The following is a 22675-nucleotide window of genomic DNA, read 5'->3' as shown; positions in this document are numbered from 1 at the left end:
CCCATTCTTAAAAGCACAATCATTCCTAAAACAGATAAAAACACAATAAATAGATAAAAATATAAAAGGATAAAAAGAATAAAAGCAAGTATGAACAATTCCTAAAAAAATGTCAAGTTTCCCAGAAATTCATTCAGCATTCAACAGTTTAGTCTGTTGCATTCTTTTTGCCTTCTGAGAACACACTAGAGAGTTTTGCCTTGATTGATGCTACAAAGCTTCGTTAAGTGATTTCCCAATTTAAAAGTAAAACCTGTTCACTGGATCCCATCCCCACCTGTCTTTTTAACCCTTGTGCTATCCTAGGCACTTTAACGTTGGGAGTGGAGTCATCTAGACCCACTAGACAGTGTGTTGAACCTTTTTTTTCATTTCTGATACTGTATTAATCCCTCAATGGGGAAATTCTTCTCCGCATCTGACCCATCCCCTGGAGGAGCGGTGAGCTGCAGCTGAACTGCGCTCGGTAGGCGGTAGCATTAAGGGTCACTGAGTGATGTGAATTGCTCGCTTTTGATATGGTAATTGCCTCCTGTACCATTGCTCATTCCCCTCCAGGAATCAAACCCTGGAATCCTGCATGGTAGCTTCCCACCTTACCAACCGAGCTTTTCTTCAATGATTTGTGAACCTCACTGGTGTCCATGGATTACATGAAATCTTTCCACCTTTATCCACCGTTGTCATGGTAGGGAGAACACGTCAATGTAAGGGTGGGGTCCTCTAAGATAGCACAAGGGTTAAGTCAGTGTGTTCATACTGTGAGGAGGAACTCCTGAACATTGTTAACCGCTCTATTTAGACTGGGATCTTCCCCACGTCCTTAAAGACTGGTAAAGAAGGTTCAGTCCTCGGCCCCACACTTTTAAACCTTTACATGTTACATGCAAAATATCAAATAACAAAAAGTTCAGAAAATGGTTAACAGGATTTGGATCCATTGAAATAATTCTACAGTACATAATCCTGACTACAGTTTACATGTCCACTAAAATGTTAAGTAAAAATATATTCCTAATTTTAAACATGCACAACAGTAAAAAATTAACAGATCTAATGATGCATGTCAGAAATACACGGTAAATACACTGAAATTAAATTAGATGAATACAGTTAGATAATTCCTTAACTATAATATTCATAAACAACACGATTTTCAAATCAGAAAGAGAAATGAAAGAACAGATCTCCATCATCTTCATCATATACTGTATCCTGACCAATGCAACAGTTGTTCTTCAAGACACTTAAAGAACAGATGGGTCACATTTCTGGGTGAAACTAACATCATTTTTTCTTCACTTGAGCATAAATATCTTCTGTTTTGTCAGCAGCCTGTGTGGAAATGTTTCCCCTTTGAGACCCTTTGACCTCTGCGTACACAGTGTCCTGCTGCTGGCTTCTGTCCTGTGGAGAGGCTGAGGAACCCTCAGATCCCCGTTTGAAGTTCAAGTCTCCATAGTGTAGCTCATCTTCAGTTTTAACGGTTGCTCCTTGAAGTTGAAGCTCAGTTGCAGGTTGTTGCTGTTGAAAACATCAACAATATGAATAAAGAATTATTGTAAGCAAAAAATCCCAATTTAAAAACAGAATTTAGAAGTGTTTGACTTCTTTTCAGACTAAGAGCATGGTGGAAGATGTCAAACTATTATCATCATTGAGACTCATTATTTACCACAGCAGCATTTCCTGTTGCTTTCAGTTATAACCTAAGTCATTGTGTTCTGTATGTCCACCATCATACAGAAAATGTTACAAAAACATGTTAAAAACACCAAAAGAGCACAATTTTCATCGGATTGGGTCTCTATGTCTTCTTTGGTCATCCTTTTCCCTACATACAATAATGTATATACATACCATCATTGCTTCATGATCCTCTATATAAAAAGAGTACATACTTAAATGTATCTTTTGCACCTCCCTTGTGGATTGCAATTAGATGTTGATGTTCAGCATGTGATCTTATGTGCTTTTAACTTTTAACTATGAACAGGAAATACTTTTCTGATGAAAGAACAGGAGTAAAACAGACAAACCTAACATTTTCTTATTCAACTTCAAGCCCTCTGGTACATTATAAATACTAAATCCTTGAAAATGATTACACTATATGAGCATTGTGAGGTAAAGTTGACTCTTTACTAACCTGCTGCTGTTGCTTATTTTTTCTAAAACACCTGGAAGACATCAGAAAAACATAAAGATAATTTAAAGTGACAACAGTTCAAAGGTGGTAAACAGGAGGGAAGAACTTACCCAATACAGACAATCAGGAGGAGGAGGAGGATCCCAGCAGCTCCAGAGATGATATAAATGAAATTTAGATTCTCTAAAAAAAAAAAAAATGATCAAGACTTGCATAAATAAAAAAGGGACAATAGTTTCCCCAAAACTTAAATAAAGACCTATAATAAATGACAAAGAATTTTGAATTCATCTTATTTCTCATGTTAAATTGAACACTCACTGGCCAATCTCCAAAGAAAAGCCCAAAACCTAAATTATTTTATAACTTGTGTTTTATTACATTGTGAGACCCACATCTGTTTTTATTTTTTGCTTGTCTTGTTCCTCATTTATTTTTAGTTTTACATAAACGTGTCTGCTCATAACTAAATCGAACAACTACCTTTGTGAAATTGTTTGTACCTTCAGTTTAGCAGATTAATTTAAATACATTCTATGTTAAATTAATGGCCTTTAAATTTGGAATTTCTTTGAAATTTATTAAGGCATTTTGCTTTTACCTTTAATTAAAATACTCATATTTTCTCACTATGACACTTCTTGTTGTAATTTGACCTCAAGAGAAAAGCTGCTGCTACTGGTTTTCACTAAGTTGTTTTGAATTTCAGTTTAATTTAACCCATAATCCCTGATTTATAGATTTGAACAATTTGGAGTTTAGATAATTTGTCTGCAGTTGTTCATCATGAGGCTTTGTTTTGGTCCATGCCTTATATACTCCTACTTTCTCCCACAGTTGATGCTTCATGTCTTAATATTTCTCATTGACAAAATGTTGACTGATTGATTTAATATTGGTTAACTTTCCATTTCACAAAAAAGATTGACATGTCCAGCTTCTTTACTTGTAAGTCCTGGTGCAGATTCAACAATCAGATCAATCTTTGGAGACGTCTGGTTCCCCAGATCATTTGTAGCCACACAGTAATAAACTCCTCCTCCCTCTGTGGCATTCAGGCTGTAAGATTCTCCTTCAGCTACTTTCACGTCTCCATCTTTGCTGCTCCTGAACCAGATGAAGTTGCTGACAGCAGGCTTGGCTCTGCTGGAACAGGTCATTGTCACCCAGCTACCTGCTGACACTAAACCTGATGGACTGATGGATGCTGAGGTCTTCTTAGGAGCATCTGAGGAAAATGTGACACAGAAACTTTATTCATCAGAAGCAGCTGAAGTGTGATGTGCTGACAGATCACTTACATGAAACACTGAGAGTCATGTGTGTCTCTGCTGTCTTTGGTGGTCCTCCATTCACAGGATATCTGGCAGAACAGTTGATGATCGATCCATCATGAGTGTCTGACAGAGTGATGATCTTCTGGATTTTAGTCGTAAAGCTTCCATCTGTGTTTTTCTCTGTTTGTCTCTGAAAGTCTGGTTGGAGACTCCAGGTGAGTTCAGGAGGGGAGTGAGGACAGGGAGTGGGAGCCGAGCAGGTGATGGAGACAGACGCCCCCTCCTTAGGATCATCTGGGATTTCAATGCTGGGACTCTGAGGAGAATCTGTGCTTCCACATCAAACACAGAGAAAAAAAAACTGATAAATTCAAACAACTAAATACAAATGTTTGTTTTCTAACACAGGCTTTCATTTCCTTCACTAGAAAAACAACTAACATCAGTATAATTGTCAAAAACAGAAAAAGTTCTTACCTTGAATTTTTATCTCAGTATAATTGCAATGGTCGGTTGCTTTAAATCCTCCATTTTCAATCCTAAAATAATATTTTTCTTTATAATTTGAGGTTAAATTAGAAAACAAAGTGGTGCAGTTATTCTGTGTCAGGTTTCCAATGATCTTCATTGGATAGATGTTTTCCTGCTTACTGCTGTTGAAAATCACATTCTCTGGATTTTGGAGAAAATTGTGATTATTCTTAATCCACATTCCAATGATTTTTATAGTGTTGTCAAACTTCTGTCCATTTTCTTCTTTAGTAGTAAAGCTACATGGAATTATCAAACAGGATCCACTCAGAGCTTCCGGCTTCTTTGGTGCAGTAATGTTGAGGTGTGGTTCTTTACATTGAGACCACACTCCTGTAATGATGAAGATGATGTGGATTTAATGATAAATTCTGATAAACAAATTGCAGTTCAGCTGTTTGTTCCACATGAAGCCTTTAAACAACATTAGAATAAATATTTCAAAGCAGAAATGACTGAAAAATGTCTGCAGATGAAAGAGAACAAACATCTGACCTGGAAGGAAGAAGACACTCAGGAACATGTTGACTGTCAGCACCTTCACAGACGGAGCTGCCAGCAAACTCCTACATTCATCCTTCATCTCTGTGGAAACTAGACGACTATTTGGAAAGAAACAAAGTTTTAAAGTGTAAAAATTACTAATGAAAACAGCTCACACTAAAACTTGATATCTGTGTATATTTGCCTATATTCCAGGTTCAATAATATATTTCATTTATACTAATGAATCTTTTAAGAGAAAAGCACTTTAGGTTTACTTTCATTGAGACATTATAATTTATTTTAGGCAAAACATCTGAAATCTGATTATTTACTTATTCTCATTTCAAACAAGCGACTACTTTTGTTTATTTGTATCTTAAAAAACTATAATTCTATTAATTTTTAATAAACATCGTAGTTTATCTCCAAATATCCCCTGTTTGTTGTTTTGTTTTTTCCAATAGTCTTTTAACATTTTACAATAGTTATAGGTATAAAAAAGCATAGAAAGAGAAAATCTAAAGACTAAAAGTAAATGTTTTCTCACCGGATGAGTCTGCAGCTGAAACAGAGAAACAAGAAGGTTTGGTCTTCAGTTGCTATGAAGAAGCTCAAAAAGCCACTTCTCTGTTTTAAAGCCTGTTTTAAAGTGTGGCGTAGAAATAGATGTTTATCAAAATGTATGTTTTTTTCCTGCTGTGACTGTGACAGAGGAAGTCATCTTCTAAATCCTCTTTAGGTCATTACAGCTTTGATGGTTCATTTACTCTTAAGAAAAAATAATTTTGAACAGACTGTTTTGAGTGATCTCTGTTGAAGCTCAGCTGAAAGTTTCAGAATAAAAGAAGTATTGTTTAGTGATTTACAAATTTTTTTAAAAAAACCTTCCAACTAGAAAACAAAGCAGCTACAGTTGTTTTAAAATCCTGATAAATTCAACTTCTTCTTTGAGGTTGATTTTTTTTTTCTTTCTTGTCCAATTTCTTCACTTCTCTTTTTAGTTCCAAAGATGAAGACACAGTTTTACACAAGTTTATCCACCAACTTTCTATACCCAATTAGTTCTATACAAAGTACTCAGTTTTAGATTCCATTAGGAGACCTCAGACACAGACAACCACACACACTTACATTCATTCCTAACAGATTTTTTTAAGGACCAACATGAAGTTTTTGGGAAGAAGCCAGAACGTCTGAAGAAAACCCAAACATGAAGATGGAAACCATGAAAACTCCACACAGAAAGGACTCAGTTAGTATTTGAACCAGAGCCTTTTTACTGTGTGGCTACAGTGAAAACCATCCCTCTGCCTAATATTCTAACATCCTAGAACCTTCATTAATACAGAAGTGACAATACCAAGCAGAAATACAGATGATTCTCAGTTTGACCCGAGCTAATATTTGAGCTAACACATGTGGAGGTGAACAGGGGTTCTATTATATTTTCTATGTTCTTTTTATTATACATTTAATTGATTCTATATATGCATGTATATTGTATTGCAGAAATATGCTTGATTCCTGCCTTCAGTAACAGATAATATGTGACGAGGTCACCAGTAGGCCTGTTTTTGACTTTTGGTCTGTTTTCTTTCTGTACTGGAGTGTTTATGGAGCCACACACTAGTCTAATGATGTATTTTGTATGTTTTCATCTTCCCTTTCTAAATAATAAAAAAGCCTTTTTGCCTTGAGGACAGAGAAAGCGGACAGCCACAGAGCCTAACAGGTCGAATTTCTCCACCTCTCCCCTTTTGCAAAAGGTTTGAAAAGTCATGCAAACTCTTGTGTGTCTTTTCATTTCCCAACCGCACATTTCATTTTTGGACGTTTTGAACCATCCGAATCTGCGAAGGCCGGATGAGACGGCAACACCCTCTACACATGTGGTCACAAGGCCTCAGTTTAGCACAATCAAATACCATAGTAATATAATCCAAAAAATGACGTGCATGCATTTGGACACCAGGTCTTAAGAGGTTGAACACAAATTACAAATGGTATAAATTTCCCTGCTTTTTATAATAATAATGGATTTGATTTATATGCTCTTTTTCAGATACTCAAAGCAGTTCCAATGTGTCCATTATTCATTCATTTTTCATTCATACTTGGTGATAACAGAGGCGTGGCTGCCAGTTCGCGCCTACGGTTTCTCTAACCATCATCATCTCTGACCCATCGATCACTGGACGACCTGCTTAACCACCGGAGCCACTTCCCACTTATGTTTAAATGAAGATTACTTCTGCTTATTTTAGAGGTTTTGTTCTGCTGATTTGGTGACCAAAAAAACACTTAAGAAATGTGACGCTAAAATTCAGCAGCTTTTATTAGATTAGGTATTCTTGATCATTTGACTATAATTTATATAAAAAAGTGAAATTTGGATTCTTTTAATGAATAACTATGCCATCTCTGCCTTTTCAAGGAAAGATTGTGGAATATTTTGATCCAATTGTTACATAACTAGAATCTTGTGGGAATACTGCAATAAATTGCTGCAACTAACTCTGAATTATCTGGATGATTTGAACCACATCAACTTAGTTTCTTGAAGTTTCTCTAAATCTAACTGGGACAGCATTTAGTTTAGTTTCATCCAATATTTTATAAAGACCAATAAAGTAAGGTTGTCATAATTGCACCATAATGGCCTAAATAAGTGACCATCAGATGACTTTAAAGACTTTTTGATGTATTTCCCATAATGAGATAGCAAAGGAAGACATTTCAGGTTAGAATTTGACCATTTTTTCCTCAAATACATGCTGAGTTTTTAAGTAAAGCTACAGTAACAGTAACAGTAAACGGATTGTAAAGGTAGAAACCAACAGAAGCACACTCAGTAAGGGTGTCTTTCTTTGTAACTCTCTGTGGTGTTGCTATTTGAAATAACACCTCTCTCATTTTAATTATTCAACATCAGCTCATTATGAATACTTATCTTTAAAGCTGTGAATATCTTGTCATAACAAGACTCAGAAACCAATTAAATGTGATCCCTAGACTAAAGCTTTGTTACTCGCCGCTGTATAGACACATAAAGTTAAAGTTTGTTTTCTGCATTTGACCCATCCCCGGGGAATGTTGAGCAGCAGACACAGCTGTGCCAGGGCACCATTTGGTGGTTCCTCCCCCCAATCCAACCCTTTAATGTTGAGTGTCAAGCAAGTCCTATAAGGCAGTGTTTTTCAACCAGTGTGCCGCGGCACACTAGTGTGCCGTGGGAGATGGTCAAGTGTGCCGTGGAAAATTGCCCTCATTAACTGATCTAAAAGCATTTCCCATCTCCAGGAAATCAGCTCTTTGTTCATCCAAACAGGTCCTCATCAGTCTGACCAATCAGAAGTGGTTAAAGTCTCCACTTCCTTGTTCCAATTTAGCTCATAACTCACTCATTTCCACCAAAAACACCAGCTAAAGCTCGTCTTTAGCGGTGTAGCTTTCCACAGAATCCGGTATCAGACCGTGGAACAAGTGAACAAAACCATGAAGCTCAGAGACGCAAGTCTTTCTGCCGTTTTCTCGCAGTTTTCACACTACATCTCCCATGATGCATTGGCTTAAAGGGACAGCGTCTTGAAAACACAACGAACATACAGTTTGAATGTAACTTAACTTTTATTACATCTTTTAGAAAAACATCTGCACCTTCCTGCTTTTTCTGCCACAATTATCACAAAAATGCACGTCAGATTGCCGGGGGGGGGGGGGGGGGGGGGGGGCTGTAGATCAAAGCAGACTATGAGTTTCTGCTTTTTTTTTTTTTTTTTTTTTGGGATGCTGGTGTGCCGCGGGATTTTTGTCAAGGTTAAAGTGTGCCGTGGCTCAAAAAAGGTTGAAAAACACTGCTATAAGGGACCCATTTTTAAAGTGATTGGTACGCCTCGGTCTGGGTTTGAACTCATAACCTTTCAGCTGCAGGGCGGACACTCTAACCACAAGACCACTGTGCTGGATCTCTACTGATATGACACCATTTAATTCTATAAGCTTCAGTTCCTTGAAACTACTTCTCTTTAAAGGTGTGAATGTCTTGTAAAAACAAGAAGCACAGAGTTTAACAAGATGTATTCTTCCTTCTGCAAAGTATTGCCCAGTCATTGGAATAATTTCACTAATTTTTAAAGTTTCTGAAGAGATGATCATTTTTTTTGGCCTGCACACTGCAGCCAGGGGTAGTTGGTTATGGGATGGAAAGTTCTTTAAAAAGCGTGTTTAACCCTGCAAACAAAACGGCTCTCATCTCATATTCTCAGATGCAAGACATCAATGAACAGGATGTCATTTATGTTATAAATAAACACTGGAGACGATCAAAGTCGCTGGCAAATCCAAGCAACATTGAATGAGCTAAACATGCGATTGTGGTTACGACTAGTACGATGATAACCTGAGGAAACGGCTAGTACATTAATGACCGGATCGCTTTGCGCTTTAAAGCGAACTACAAGAGCCCGCTTCTTCTTGGGAACCTTTTTTTTTAAAGCGTCCTTCACTCTTTCTTACTTCTTTTTCTCTTCAAGCTGCTCATAATTGGTCAACACATGTTTGTGGTGAGGGGGGGGCGCGAAATTGATAATATGGGGTCCTCCGGTTTCCTGGGACTAATGCTGACGTCACAGTATGTGATTGGCTGTACGTTGGTCCGATGACGTGTCTGACTGTGATTGGTCTGGACAAATTAAGATACTACCACAGAAGAAGATATTATGAAGTCTGTTGCAAACAAACAGAGCTCCGACATAATGCGACATAAAGCGTTGTCTTTTAAATGGGCCTTTATTATTGTAATGATTATTATTGAATGCATGTTCCCTTATGGTTTTTTTAATCCGTGCGCCCAGTGCTTTATTGTTGGCAGAATGGACCCGGAAGAACAACATGTAGCCGTGCTAACAACATTTTCAGCCAGGGCTGAACTTAAACTGGATTAACAAGTGGATTGTGGCAAAATCTCTTTATAAAAAATAAAAAGAACATTGTCAGACACAATTTATGAGGTAAAACAACTTTAGGTCACAAAACGGAACATGAAATGAAAATTTGTAGAGCCCGAGCAGATCTCGTCGTATGTAGTTTGTCCAAGTGGGGTTACCGTAGTGTGACGTTACTTCAGTTGAAAGGACCCCGAATGGAAGTTCCAGGCCGAACGGTAATGGTACTGTAGGAAAAAAATCTGTCGCTTTGAGATTTCTTCCATGCGTGTTCTTAAGTCGGGAGAATGACCAGAAAATGTGAACGGAATAAAATTAAGAGTTTTATAATTGTTCCTAAAACCCAAAGAGCTCTAAAACCAATAAAACAGATCATCTGGGTTCCCAAATCCAAAGCCTGCAAAATGTAAGAAGTTACATTCAAATTTACATGCAGCTTGTCTCGGAACAAAGGAACTTCCTTGAGTGCAGACTTTTAAACATGTGGTCAGGATCTCCTCCCCCGGAAGCATGATGGCGGCCGAATCTCCGCCTCTGGCCGCTCGGATTGGCCAGGTGGTCTACCACAATCTGCAGGTCTCAACGCTTTGTTCTCCACATGTGAGTTGGCTCCTTCAGAGGTTCCCACACATTGGATCAGTCAGAGAGATGGTTAATTTATGGTCATTGACACCATCACAGCCCAGACCTCCAAATGGCCTCTGAATATCAAAGTGTCCCTGCAGGGGGATTAGCTTGGGGCTCCAGTCAAAACCATTCCACTTATGCAACTTAAGGCCCGTACACACCGGGACGAATATTCGCCAGGCGTTATTCGCCAGCGTTTTTCGCCACGTTTTTTGTGTTCACACCCAGGCGATTTTCGCTGACGATGAGTGGAGTGAACATGCAATTTCATTCCCTGACATTAGATGGCGCTTAATGTAAAACAGAAATACTCCTGTACACAAGGTGGCGCTGCGCAACTTTACGCTTCTTAAAGTCGCTTTTCACTCAGAAGAAGAGAGCAAGTATTTACACGCTTGTCAGAATCAAACAAAGAAAACATGAATATTTCAAGCACCAGTAGCTCCAACTGGTGCTTGGTTCGGGGATGTTTTAGAATGTCCGTCATTATTGCTTCGCGGCTGTGTAGACGCTACTTGGCGTCTATCTTCTTCGCTGGTATGTGTGCTCAGCAAGGCAGTTTTGTGTTTGAGCGCCCCCAAGTTGTGTTCTACTGTAACTTCAGAAGCTCCAGACACGTGAGCAAAAGCGCCGTTCTCATTGGTCGAGTAGATTTCGACGCGACGCGTCGAAAAAAAAAAACGAACCCGAGGCGTTTTTTTTTTTTTGACGCTTTAACGCGTGGCGTTTTTTCGCCTCGGTGTGCACACTCTCGTTGGTGCACTTTGTTTAGTCACGAGGCGTTAAACGTCGGCGAAAATCGCCGGCGAAATTCGTCCCGGTGTGAACAGGCCTTTAGGCTACGTTCACACTGCAGGCTGAAACGACCCAATTCCGAATTTTTTGCCCCTAAGCGGCCCAATTCTGATCTTTTCATGACAGTCTGAATGACACAGATCCGATCTTTTCAATTGCGACCCAGGCCCCGTGGGTTTGCCGTCCTGATTCCGAATTGTAGCCGTTCTTTTCAATTGCGACCGCCGTCTGACCGGCCAGGCGGCTTGATTCCGAACTGTACGTCATCGACACGCAACAAACGTCATCATTTTGCGTTGAAGTAGGCGGGAACGAGAACGTAAACATCAACCATGGTGGACGATGCTGCTGAGACCAGTCAGTGGAAGGGAAGGGAGGTCACTGATTGGATTAATATTTGGGGTGATCGCTTTTTTCAGGCCAAACTCCAGGGCTCTTATCGCAACCGGGCGGTTTTTGAAAAAATTTCCAGCTAAATGGCAGAGCGTGGTGTTGAACCTTTCCCGCGATGACTTTTTTTTCTTTCTCCCCTTTCCGACCGTGGCGATCCTCCTCCTCCTCCTCCCTGTTCTGATCCTTAGATTCTCCAGAACGGGTTAGTAAAGAGTCCATAGCATTTATTCTGGGGGAAACCTTCTTCTATTACCGTCCTCCTTCCTCCGTAACACACAACATGAATGCGCGCCCACACTGCCCCCCCCCCTATTCTCTATCGCGGCACGCGCTTGCACACACACACACGCGGGCGCGTGGCCCCAACACATGCACATTTCCTTTCCACAACAGTGGGTACAGACGATCCCGACTCCATTGCCTTCTTAAAATGAGAACATTGTAATTGTGCTGCTCCTTCGTGAAAATAAATTTAATATTACAAAAAGAGCTCCGCTTTTGACAACACTGTTGTTGACATCCATTGTTAACGTTTGCTGCACAAACAACAAGTGACGTCGTTCACCGTTGAGTATTCTTCTGGCTTCTGCGCATGCGGGTCTCGTTTGGGTCGTGTCACGGTCACACTGGAGATCACAAAAGTTCGGATTTACTTGGAAATGTGAACGGTCTAGCAAACAAATCAGATTTTTAAAAAAAATCCGAATTGAGCATTAAGCCCTGCAGTGTGAACGTAGCCTTTAGCAAGCTTCTTCAAAGTTCAAAGGACGGAAACAACACACACTAATAAAACTAAACTTCAGTGAGGCAGAAAAACATAATAAAATGAAGACAACAAATATATATTCCTTCAGTACCTACACCAGATCCACAACCAACCTGCACCTCAGAACTGAGAGAATCTTCTCCTAAACAGAACAGATCATTACTGACTGAAGGAACCGCATCAGCGTCATAAAGCTGAGACATTTAGTATTTCTGAATGTCAATCTTACTGTGATGACAAATCACATGCACTGGGCGTGCCTCAATGCGTTTAACTCTGCCCACGTTGAGGCACGTCTCGGTCTGCAGACTACAGCGAAGGGCTTCTCCCCTTAACCGACTCTGGTCCGCATTCACAGTTGCAGACGTGTTCACGCTGCTTTCCTCCTGCTGCCCACTCGCACCTTCCAACGGTGTTAAGAGCACCACGACAATATTAGATCAAAACAGTTATTTTACAAAACCTGAGAGAGCCGCAGCACAGGGATGAAAGAGCCGCAGGTTGTTCTAGCCCATGGCCGCTTTAGTTGCATTTATTTGAGGTTTATATTGTTGCCTATTCTGAAGTCTAACCATTTTCAAATTACCAAACTAAATCTCTTTAAAGACCCACTCCAATGAAATTTGTATTTTACGGGGTTTTTAACGTGTTCTTGTAAAATGTAAGATTAAAACTCCATTTCTGTGTTTTCTTCTTCTGCGTTGTTGGCCCTACCGGCAAACAACAAAAGTTTAGCGTGTTTTTGATGGGGCAGCAGCTGTCCTCGAACAGCAAAATCTGCTGGAAACAGCTGGAGACGATCTTCTAAATGCGCTTTTATTATTGTTATGATTAATATTAAGGACATCTTCGCTTATAATTTTTTAAATCCGAGCGGTCATTGCTTTATTCATTGGCAGAACGGACCTGGGAGATGGGTTAGCATTAGGCTAATACGTGTAATCCCTTTTGGGGTCATGGGTGTTTCTGGAGCTAACCCAGCTGTTGGGCAAAGTTGGGGAACACGTTGAATAGTCTGTTGCAGGGCCACACAACTGCACACTCATACACACACCTACAGGCAAATTTAGATTCACCAAATAACCCATGAACCACGTCTTTGGACTCTTGGAGAAAGTCGGAGTGCCCAGAGAAACCCAAGCATGTCCACGGGAGAGCATACAAACTCCACACCAGGAAAAGTCCTAGTTCAGATTTGAACCACCGCATTTCGCTCTGAGGAGAGTGGTAACCACACCACCACACAGCCCATGTTACTTTGAAATAATTCTAAAAATAATCTATGATCTGGTAATGTTTGTTGATTTATTTTTTCATTTGAAACAAATTTTTAATTGGTTGAATCTTGCTTTATTGACACTCAAAAACAATGATTAGCGTTTGAGATTTAAATAAAATACTTTTTTTTTGGATGAATGACTTTCTGAAATAAACACAACATATTTAATTTCTGGAAATGTGTGGGAGTGACCTGCTGGAGAATGCTGCTGATCCAGGCTGGTAGCGTTAAATTCCAGTCTGTAACTGGATCAGTTAACTCAAAGCATAAGTCACTTTTTTTCAATAAGTCACAAAAAGTCCAGGTTTTGTCTATGTTTTTGTGTAACATAAGCAAGTTGGGTTTTTTTTTTAAACATGTGATATTTTACTTGAAATTAAGTAAAATATGAAGTATTCATAAGGTAAATATAAAATGTATTTTTTATGATTTGTCCTTTCTAACAACACTTTTACATTTGACCAATTATCCATTTATAAAATATAATTTAAATAATCTAAATTTTATGAGAAAAATGTGAACAATTTATAAAAAATTATGCCTCAGTTTATCTGTTTTTTGAGTTCATTGGGCATTACCACTGATCACTATCATATAATGATGCAAACATATTTAGTCATATGTAAACACAACTTAAACGCAGTCAAATATGAAAATATTCATTTTTTACACCTGGGAAGTAATTCTAAATACTAGGGGGTGTAACAATTAACTATCAGTTAGTTGACATCCTGGGCTGCACGGTGGCACAGTGGTTAGCCCTCTTGCCTCACAGCAAGAAGGTCAAGTCCTAGAATCCAACCAGATTGATGTTTGAGGCAGACTCGAATCGAATCAACCAATGCCATAATTTCTTTTTGAAAGAGATAAATTGAATTTCAAATCATAATTGGAAAATACTAGTTGGATTGAGACATGTACCGTAAATTCCGGACTACAAAGCGCACCCGATTACAAGCCGCACCCACCCATATTCACGTGTTTGACTGCTTTTCTACATACACAAGCCGCGTCAGAGTACAAGCCGTGCATGTGTTAGCCGATATTGTCATCCTGACAGATCACGCCCAGCATCCCAGAGTGAGTGCAATTTATTAGCACATTGTGGGTGGTGCCAGTTTTGCCTCTGGGTCATGTATTTGAGTGTATCGATATCTGTCAAACAGCATGGACCTATATTCTGTTCACAAGTCCCTCAGTTATGGTGTTTTTATTTCATTTTTTTTTTACTTATTGACAATCTAGGTATCTAACATAAAATTACAAACAGTAACCATATAATCAACATTACATCCCTCAGTTATAATGAGGAAATTTACATCCGCGATTCCACATTTCCCATGAGTCTTAGGGGCTAAAGGCGGGGCCAACGCCCGGCTCGCCATTCTGTTGTACGTGTTTAAGAATTAGCAAGTAGCAGCAGTGCATGGAGGGGTGAACGGGAAAAGCTCTCCTTCCGCTTGTGTCGCAGCAGCGTTATGGGAGTAACAGGACTGGTTAGAAAACACAACGGTAAAATAAAGCAGCGGCGACTGAAAAGCGCGCGCCTCAGCGCGATACGCGCGCCTCAGTGCGGCGCGTGCGTCAGAATTCAGAAGCCTCTGCACTCCGCTCCCGCCCCGCGCGCTCCTTGTCTCCCCTTCCTATCTACTCCGACACCTCTGACCAGGGCAGCTTCAAGGAGGAGCGCTTCGTCCCCGTTGCGCCGGTCAACGGAGCAAATCGTTTCTGTGCAAAGCAATCAGACTTAATACTGTACGTTTTGTGTATGAGGGGCGGATGCGTTGTTACATCAGACTGCCATCGGCCCCGCAGCTCGATCAGCAGGAGAAGATGTCTCCAGCTCACACGGAGGCTGCGAGCTTTTCAAAGCAAAATTCCGCTTTTACGGTTTCCTTAGAAACCGTAAATGGAGTGTAAATTCACTCCATGCGCTGTTCTCTCCGTCACGCAGCAAACCGGCTTTTCCAAACCCGTTGGTGACGGTGGACTTTTTTACGCTGCTTTTAACGATTGCTTTTAACTTGAAAGCTTCATCATAATGTAGCGGCGATCACGTGCACGTTGGGTCTAATGGCCCCAAAGGATTCTGGGATGCGGCCGGGCATGCGTGTTTCGTTTTGTTGAACCATGACTGAAGTGTCTAAGACCTGAAGTCAAGTCCATGCTGTTTGGCTGCTAAGAGGTGTGTTGAATAAGAATGCCTCGTGCTTGGTGTTAGATAGAGAATTCAAACTATTCACTGAGGTCGAAAGTACGTACATGGCGGCCGTCAATTAAATCCATAAATTAGCCGCGTCACTGAATAAGCCGCAAGGCTGTAAGCGCAGGAAAAAAGTAGCGGCTTGTAGTCCGGAAATTACGGTAAGTTTATTTTAATAAACGACCAAGTGTATCACAGTGGACAACACGCATGATTATAGCAAAAGATGATCAATCCATCATTAAAGTCCAATGTGTGGAAACACTTTAGATTTAGCAAAGACGTGGTAGAATGTTCCCTTAAGATTATTTTATGTGGAAAAACAACAGTGGGCTGGACTTTAGGGAACCTAAATGTGAATGGATTTGCCACTAATTCATATTTACTTTATTTATTACTTTATATATTTAATATATTTATTGTTCACATATTTAACTTACACTTAATTATCCAGTAAGGACTAAAAGGAATCTAGAAAATTTTACCTGCACTGTTCAGGTATTTACTGTATCTCTTAGTCACACTGGTTGAATTTTTGGCTAAAGATCTCCTGGTCAGTGAATCGGATTGTTCAAAATGAACCAAAATAAAAAGTATATCGAATCGGCAACCACAAATATAGACTCGAATTGTTAGAATGAATCGTTACACCTCTAATACATAAAATGACTCCTCACACTTCAAATTCTAAGTAGCAGCTATTTCAACAACAAAATAATGAGTGACAATCAGAAAGCTAATTTAATAATCAGCTTCCTGTCATGACGCTCTTAGCGTGAGGACCCAGACGCTGGAACCCAGAAGGATGACAGGTAAGTGTTTTTGATGAGAAAAGGATTTATTATTTCTCCAGGGATGGTTGTGGTATTGTTGGAGGAGGTCCAGACTTGAGGACAGCTGGTGGCGTGGCTGGAGGGCTTAGTGCGGTTTGTGCGCCGTGGAGTCTTCTGGGTTCTTCTAAGCAGCAGAATGGCAGGACGTGCTGACGTCACTCGTGAGATGATGAATATCCTGTAGCAGAGAGCAAGGATTAATACAAGGCTGAGAGCAATGCAAGAGCATGAGAGCAATAACTGAAGACCAAGCTTAGTCACCTTGTGCTATCCTAGGCACTTTAACATTTGGAGTTGGGTCATCTAGACCAGTGTTTTTCAACCAGTGTGCCGCGGCACACTAGTGTGCCGTGGGAGATGGTCAAGTGTGCCGTGGAAAATTGCCCTCATTAACTGATCTAAAAACATTAACCATCTCCAGGAAATCAGCTCTTTGTTCATCCAAACAGGCCGTGATAAAACACTGAGTAGTTAGGAATATAAACGATCATAAAATACTTTTTTCGTTGTGTTTATTTGATTCTATTAAAGACATTTTGATAAGAATGACGGTAACGCGAAATAGCTGCAGCTATAACTGTGTAAGGAAAAGTCCCGCAGCTTTTACTGTCTCCACGACTCCACCAATCATTCTTGAAGGCTTAATCACATGTCATCAGTCTGACCAATCAGAAGTGGTTAAAGTCTCCACTTCCTTGTTCCAATTTAGCTCATAACTCAGTCAGTTCCGACAAAAATACCAGCTAAAGCTCGTCTTTAGCGGTGTAACTTTCCACAGAATCCGGTATCAGACCGTGGAACAAGTGAACAAAACCATGAAGCTCAGAGACGCGAGTCTTTCTGCCGTTTTCTCGCAGTTTTCACACTACATCTCCCATGATGCATTGACTTAAAGGGACAGCGTCTTGAAAACACAACGAACATACAGTTTGTATGTAACTTAACTTTTATTACATCTTTTAGAAAAACATCTGCAACTTCCTGCTTTTTCTGCCACAATTATCACAAAAATGCACGATCAAAACAGACTATGAGTTTCTGCTTTTTTTTTTTTTTTGGGATGCTGGTGTGCCGCGGGATTTTTGTCAAGGTTAAAGTGTGCCGTGGCTCAAAAAAGGTTGAAAAACACTGATCTAGACCCACTAGACAGTGCGCTGAATATTTTTTCTTCAATGATTTGTGATTTTCACTGGTGTCCATGGATTACATGAAGTCTTTCCACCTTTATCATGGTAGGAAGAACACGTTAATGTAAGGGTGGGGTCATCTAAGATAGCACAAGGGATAAGGGGTAACGAACTGGCGTTGAACTGAAGGATGAGGTCTCCTTTTAAACAGCATGGCAGATGAGGTGAGTGAAGTCAGCTGGTGGTGATTAGGAGGAGCACGGCTGGCAGAGCTGGAGGGGGAGGAGTCTGACAGGCACCATGACACTTCTTGCTGATTCATAAAACGTACATATAATATACACTTAAACTACATGAATAAAATACTATTTTCCTTTAGATAAGATATCATATATTGATCCCACGTTGGGGAACTTCAATTGTTACTGCAGGTCAGTGCAAAAGAAGAAAGAACAAGAGCAATGTGCAAAAAGAATGAAAGGGTATTTAAGATGTGCAAAAAATACAAAAGGTAATAACATTTAACAAAAAGAATAATCTACACCTATATACAGTATTACGACTTAACCCTTGTGCTATCTTAGATGACCCCACCCTTGCATTGACGTGTTCTTCCTACCATGACAAAGGTGGATTAAGTGGAAAGATTTCATGTAATCCATGGACACCATTGAGGTTCACAAATCATTGTAGAAAAAAGGTTCAGCGCACTGTCTAGTGGGTCTAGATGACCCCACTCCCAGTGTTAAAGTGCCTAGGATAGCACAAGGGTTAACATATTTTATACGTAATGATAAAATAAAAAAAGGTAAGAAGACAATACATTCGGATGGGCTATGGATGCATGATAACCGGTTTTGCACATGCATATTTAAACTGTGGCATTGTACAATCTAACAGCTGTTGGAATGAATGACCTGCGGAACCGTTCCTTCCTACATGGAGGGTGTAACAGTCTGCCACTGAACCATACTGTTTTGTCGTAAAGCTGTTAATACTGAACCTCACTACTTACTAACAAATATTCATATCACTGGTGTTTTAATATATAAATGCAAAAAGACTAATATATTTTCGCATTTTGCATTTGAGCTGGCTGTCCAAATCTTTCAGTCCACATCCCGTCTGCCAGATACATGATTCCTGTCAGAAGGAGGAGGTATCGGACAACCTAAGGAGGAGCACACTGAGTGCAAGATAAATGCAGTTAATTGAAACTCAGGTAGTAATGGAAGATGATACTGCCAGATGCACAGGGGAGTCTCCAGGGAGCATTCTCTTGTGTAGCACTTGTGCTATCCTAGGCACTTTGACATTGGGAGTTGGGTCATCTAGGCACACTAGACAGTGCGCTGAACCTTTTTTCTTCAATGATTTGTGAACCTCAATGGTGTCCATGGATTACATGACATCTTTCCACCTTTATCCACCTTTGTCATGGTAGGGAGAACACGTCAATGTAAGGGTGGGGTCATCTAAGATAGCACAAGGGTTAAAAATGCACAATAGAGACATCAATGTGGGGAATTGGGAGCTCCAGAGAATCCGTGAAAAATCCAGTCTAGGGTGATGCACACGAAATTCTATCCAAAATCTAAATGTATGCAACACATCAACAAGGGTCATACTTGACATCCAAAAACGGAACAGGGATCAACATCAGCAGGCAGACCCATCAACCTGCTTATGCTTGCACAAGGGTTGGAAACACAACAAACTGGCAGAGTGTAGGTGAAGGCATGGAGCTTAAATACACCAGGGGGGTATTCCAGAAAGCAGCTTATGCTATTTAACACGGTAAGCTAAGGAAGCAGATAACCTCAGCTTTCGGTTCCAAAAATGGAGGTATGTTTCAGGGTAGGTCAAGTTGCCATAGTAACTCATGCCCTGAACAATACCTGGTCTGGAGCAGGTTTAGTTGAAGATTAGTTTGTTTTCAGAGAGGTGAAGGAGCATGGCGTGTCCATTTGAAGATGATTTAGTGCAGGGGTGTCAAACATACGGCCCTTGCAGCTCCAAGTCGATGGTTTGACGGACCATCTTTTCTGCGCAGTTCAGAAGATCAATGGCCAGTATGTCCAGCCTCCACCGCACCAGAGGACACCACAGAGATCAAGCAGCACGTATTCTGTGGTCTTATCCAGAAAACCCGGGATCCACAAACACCAGAAATCACACAATTTGACAACTGGATTGATTTAATCAACGCCACTCAGCAATTACTTCACGGGGCGGCTGGAGATGGTGAGCAGTCTCAAGAGAGAGCTGGTGAAGCAGAAAACCTGCTCCTGAGAACAAGCCAAATGGAGTGCTTTACTGAAGAAGTGAAATGCCTTAAAGCTGGCAGACCAGTACCACCAAGCAGCAAATTGAGCACATTGGCCCCAAAAATGGACTCTGAACCACGTCTTATCCGTGTGGGAGGACGCCTCAGATGGAGTGACTCCTCATGCATCGATGAAATACATCCGGTTGTGTTGGATCCCAGTCATGATATAACCAAACTTATCATCAAAGAAGCTGACGCACGCCTGCTCCACCCAGGAACTGATAGAGTGTTTGCAGAAATCAGGCGTTACTACTGGATTCTGCGTGGACGACAAGCCATCAAGAAGTTCCAAAGAACCTGTGCAGAATGCAGAAGGTGGAAAGGAAAGTCAACTGTCCCAATAATGGCAGATCTTCCCCCTGCAGGACTGCGACTCCTAAAACCTCCATTCTTCTCAACAGGGGTGGACTGCTTTGGTCCGTTCACTGTGAATATAGGCCGTCGCACAGAGAAGCGTTGGGGGATCACCTTTAAATGCCTAACTAACCGATGCGTTCACTTGGATCTACTGAATGGCCTTGATACAGATGCATTCTTATTAGCAACGAGAAGGTTCATCGCACGCAGAGGAACCCCATCAGAGATTCTCTCGGATCAAGCAACGAACTTTCGAGGTGTAGAAAGAGAACTGTCTGAAGCTTCTGCAGCTATGATGCCAGAGATCCAGGACAGGCTTTCGCAGAAACAAATCAAGTTCCAGTTTAACCCACCTGCAGCTCCTCATTTCGGTGGTGCCTGGGAGCGTGAGATACAGTCAGTTGAAAAGGCCCTACAAGTAGTGTCGGGAAATCAACCACTTGGTGAAGACGTTCTACTGACACTACTTATAGAAGTGGAGGGAATCCTCCACTTCTATAAGTGGTGTCCATGGATTACATGAAATCTTTTTCCGCCTTTATCCGCCGTTGTCATGGTAGGGAGAACACGTCAATCCAAGGGTGGGGTCATAGGATAGCACAAGGGTTAAACCAATGTCAGCATGAATTATTATTAGAATGAGCTTAAAAACATTTTCTTATCTTCTGCTGCACAAAAGCATCTAATTGCTGTTCAGGGGCAAAGGTCTTAAAGTATAGACTTGCATTTTCAAGTATAGATTGGGGAAAAAGTGGACTCCACACCAATACAGTCATGTTTATATTTGATAGTAAAAGCAGAAAAAGGATGACAGCGCACCCAAATCCCAATGATAGAAACATGTTTGACTTGATTTTCCCAGCAGTTTTATTTCAGCAGGATGATCTTTTCTGACACACTTATTTGTTTTAGTTTATTATGAAAGGAACTTGTATGTGCTTATGTTAGAAAAAAACAAGTTAAAATTGTTATATGTAGATAAAATGTGAACTTTATGCTTGAATTATTGTATATTTTTTAAAGCTACACTTTTATAAATGAATGGATTAATGACCACATAAACAGATAAAATATGTTTTTTTAAAGAGGGAGGTGGGAGTCTGTGGCTCTCACTGGTTATTTCTCAGTTAGAAACTAACCCAAGTGGCTCCTTTAGACAGAAACAGAAACAGGGTGCAACAGCCTGGCAACTTGTTTAGAGTGTACATTGCCTTTGCTCAACAGTAGCTGGGCTGGAACCAACAACCCTGTGACCCCTAAAGAGGTCCAGCAGGTTCTGAAGATGAATGAGAGGATGTAAAATTGCAGTATTCATTTTTTAAACTGGTAAATGCTTTAAAAAGTACTCTAATAGACATCCTAAAATATCCCAAGATTAGATGTCTACAGGTAGATTAGTAGTGAAGAATATATAACCCATAGAACTGGTTCAGAATGATGTTCAGCAGATCATGCATACCATACATGTGAGAGGCCCTACTGCACTTTAGAGGAGCAGACACATGGTAGGGCAGGTTCTGGAGGTGGGTGTTAGGCACTCATGGTGTGAGGGGGAGACTGTTTACAGGATGTGTTGTGGATTCTTTCTTTGCAGATGGCGATGTATCAGCTAACGTCCCTGGGAGCCATGTAACCGGAGACCACTGACCAGGCGGATTCTTCACCCTCCTCTCTGCATTTACATATCTATCAATACATTGTATAAATCCCCGGGCAGGGAGAGAAACAGCGCTCTTTTCTTTGTGTTCCTGCTGTGAGCCCCGTTTTAATAAAAGGCATTCAGGGACATTTATCTGTATAAGAAATATTGTTTGGGCAATAAATCTTTGGCTTGAATTGGAAATTCCCCGTCTGTGCACTTTCAGTCCAACAGAATCTCCACGCTTCAGTAGTAGATCTCTTCTTTCACTTTCGGCTTCTCCCATCAGGGGTCGCCACAGCGAAACAACCCTTATAGATATCTTTCAGAACACTATTGGTAGATATCATAGAAGAAAATTGATTTGTCTGACATGTCCAGTAGACAACTATGTCTACTAATATATGTATATTAGTAATCTAATAGACATCTTGTGCCTGGTGGGAAGAAATCACCCAAATGGTTTGTAGCTGAAATGCAGTTTGTTTATCATAATTCATTAAATCGACATTACAGGAGTTTGGGCTGAATATGGAGTACCATCATACCTCCACATTACTGTACCAAAGAAGCTGGAAGCTCTGAGTGGATCCTGTTTGATAATTCCTTGTGGCTTTACTACTACACCAGGGGCCTGTTGCACAAAAGTAGGATAAGGGATTAAGCCAGGATATCTTGGTGATCCTGGCTCCATTGATCCCCAATCCGGTTGCACTAAAGCTGGATAGGGGGCAGGAGGATATGTTATGGTATAAATTACCTTACAGACCAGGCTAACTTCCAGGATCTATTTGATCTCATCCCTAATGTCAGTCAGCAGTTGCCACAAATGGAAACCAATAGTTATTTCACTGCTCACTATACATTGTTATCACATATAACTAGACCCACTGTCATTATTTAAACGTTTGTGATCATTAATTTCAATCATTTTTGATAAA

The 22675-nt window shown here is 40.4% G+C and overlaps 1 protein-coding gene across 3 annotated transcripts in view; it reads right to left on the bottom strand.

The window, feature by feature from the left end:
* Positions 1-681: 681 nt before the first annotated feature.
* LOC101157818 (myelin-associated glycoprotein-like) overlaps positions 682-22675 on the bottom strand; it is a 48771-nt gene continuing 26777 nt past the window's right edge. Inside the window, exons 1-8 of one of the 3 annotated variants that reach the window (XM_004080897.4) lie at positions 4991-5193; positions 4453-4559; positions 3904-4290; positions 3451-3753; positions 3096-3377; positions 2260-2332; positions 2150-2180; positions 682-1524 (exon numbers count right to left, since the gene is read on the bottom strand). In XM_004080897.4, the coding sequence (XP_004080945.3) occupies positions 1288-1524; positions 2150-2180; positions 2260-2332; positions 3096-3377; positions 3451-3753; positions 3904-4290; positions 4453-4540 (1401 nt within the window). In that variant the 5' untranslated portion in view covers positions 4541-4559; positions 4991-5193 and the 3' untranslated portion in view covers positions 682-1287. Of the gene's footprint in view, positions 1525-2149; positions 2181-2259; positions 2333-3095; positions 3378-3450; positions 3754-3903; positions 4291-4452; positions 4686-4990; positions 5194-22675 lie in introns of those variants that run through there. The other 2 variants (XM_020712588.2, XM_023950344.1) reach the window with 2 other exon arrangements.

Source organism: Oryzias latipes, chromosome 20 (assembly GCF_002234675.1).
Source record: "Oryzias latipes chromosome 20, ASM223467v1".
NCBI lineage: Eukaryota > Metazoa > Chordata > Actinopteri > Beloniformes > Adrianichthyidae > Oryzias > Oryzias latipes.
Note: the sequence above shows the minus strand (reverse complement) of the source record. Positions and strands in the feature narration are given on the sequence as shown.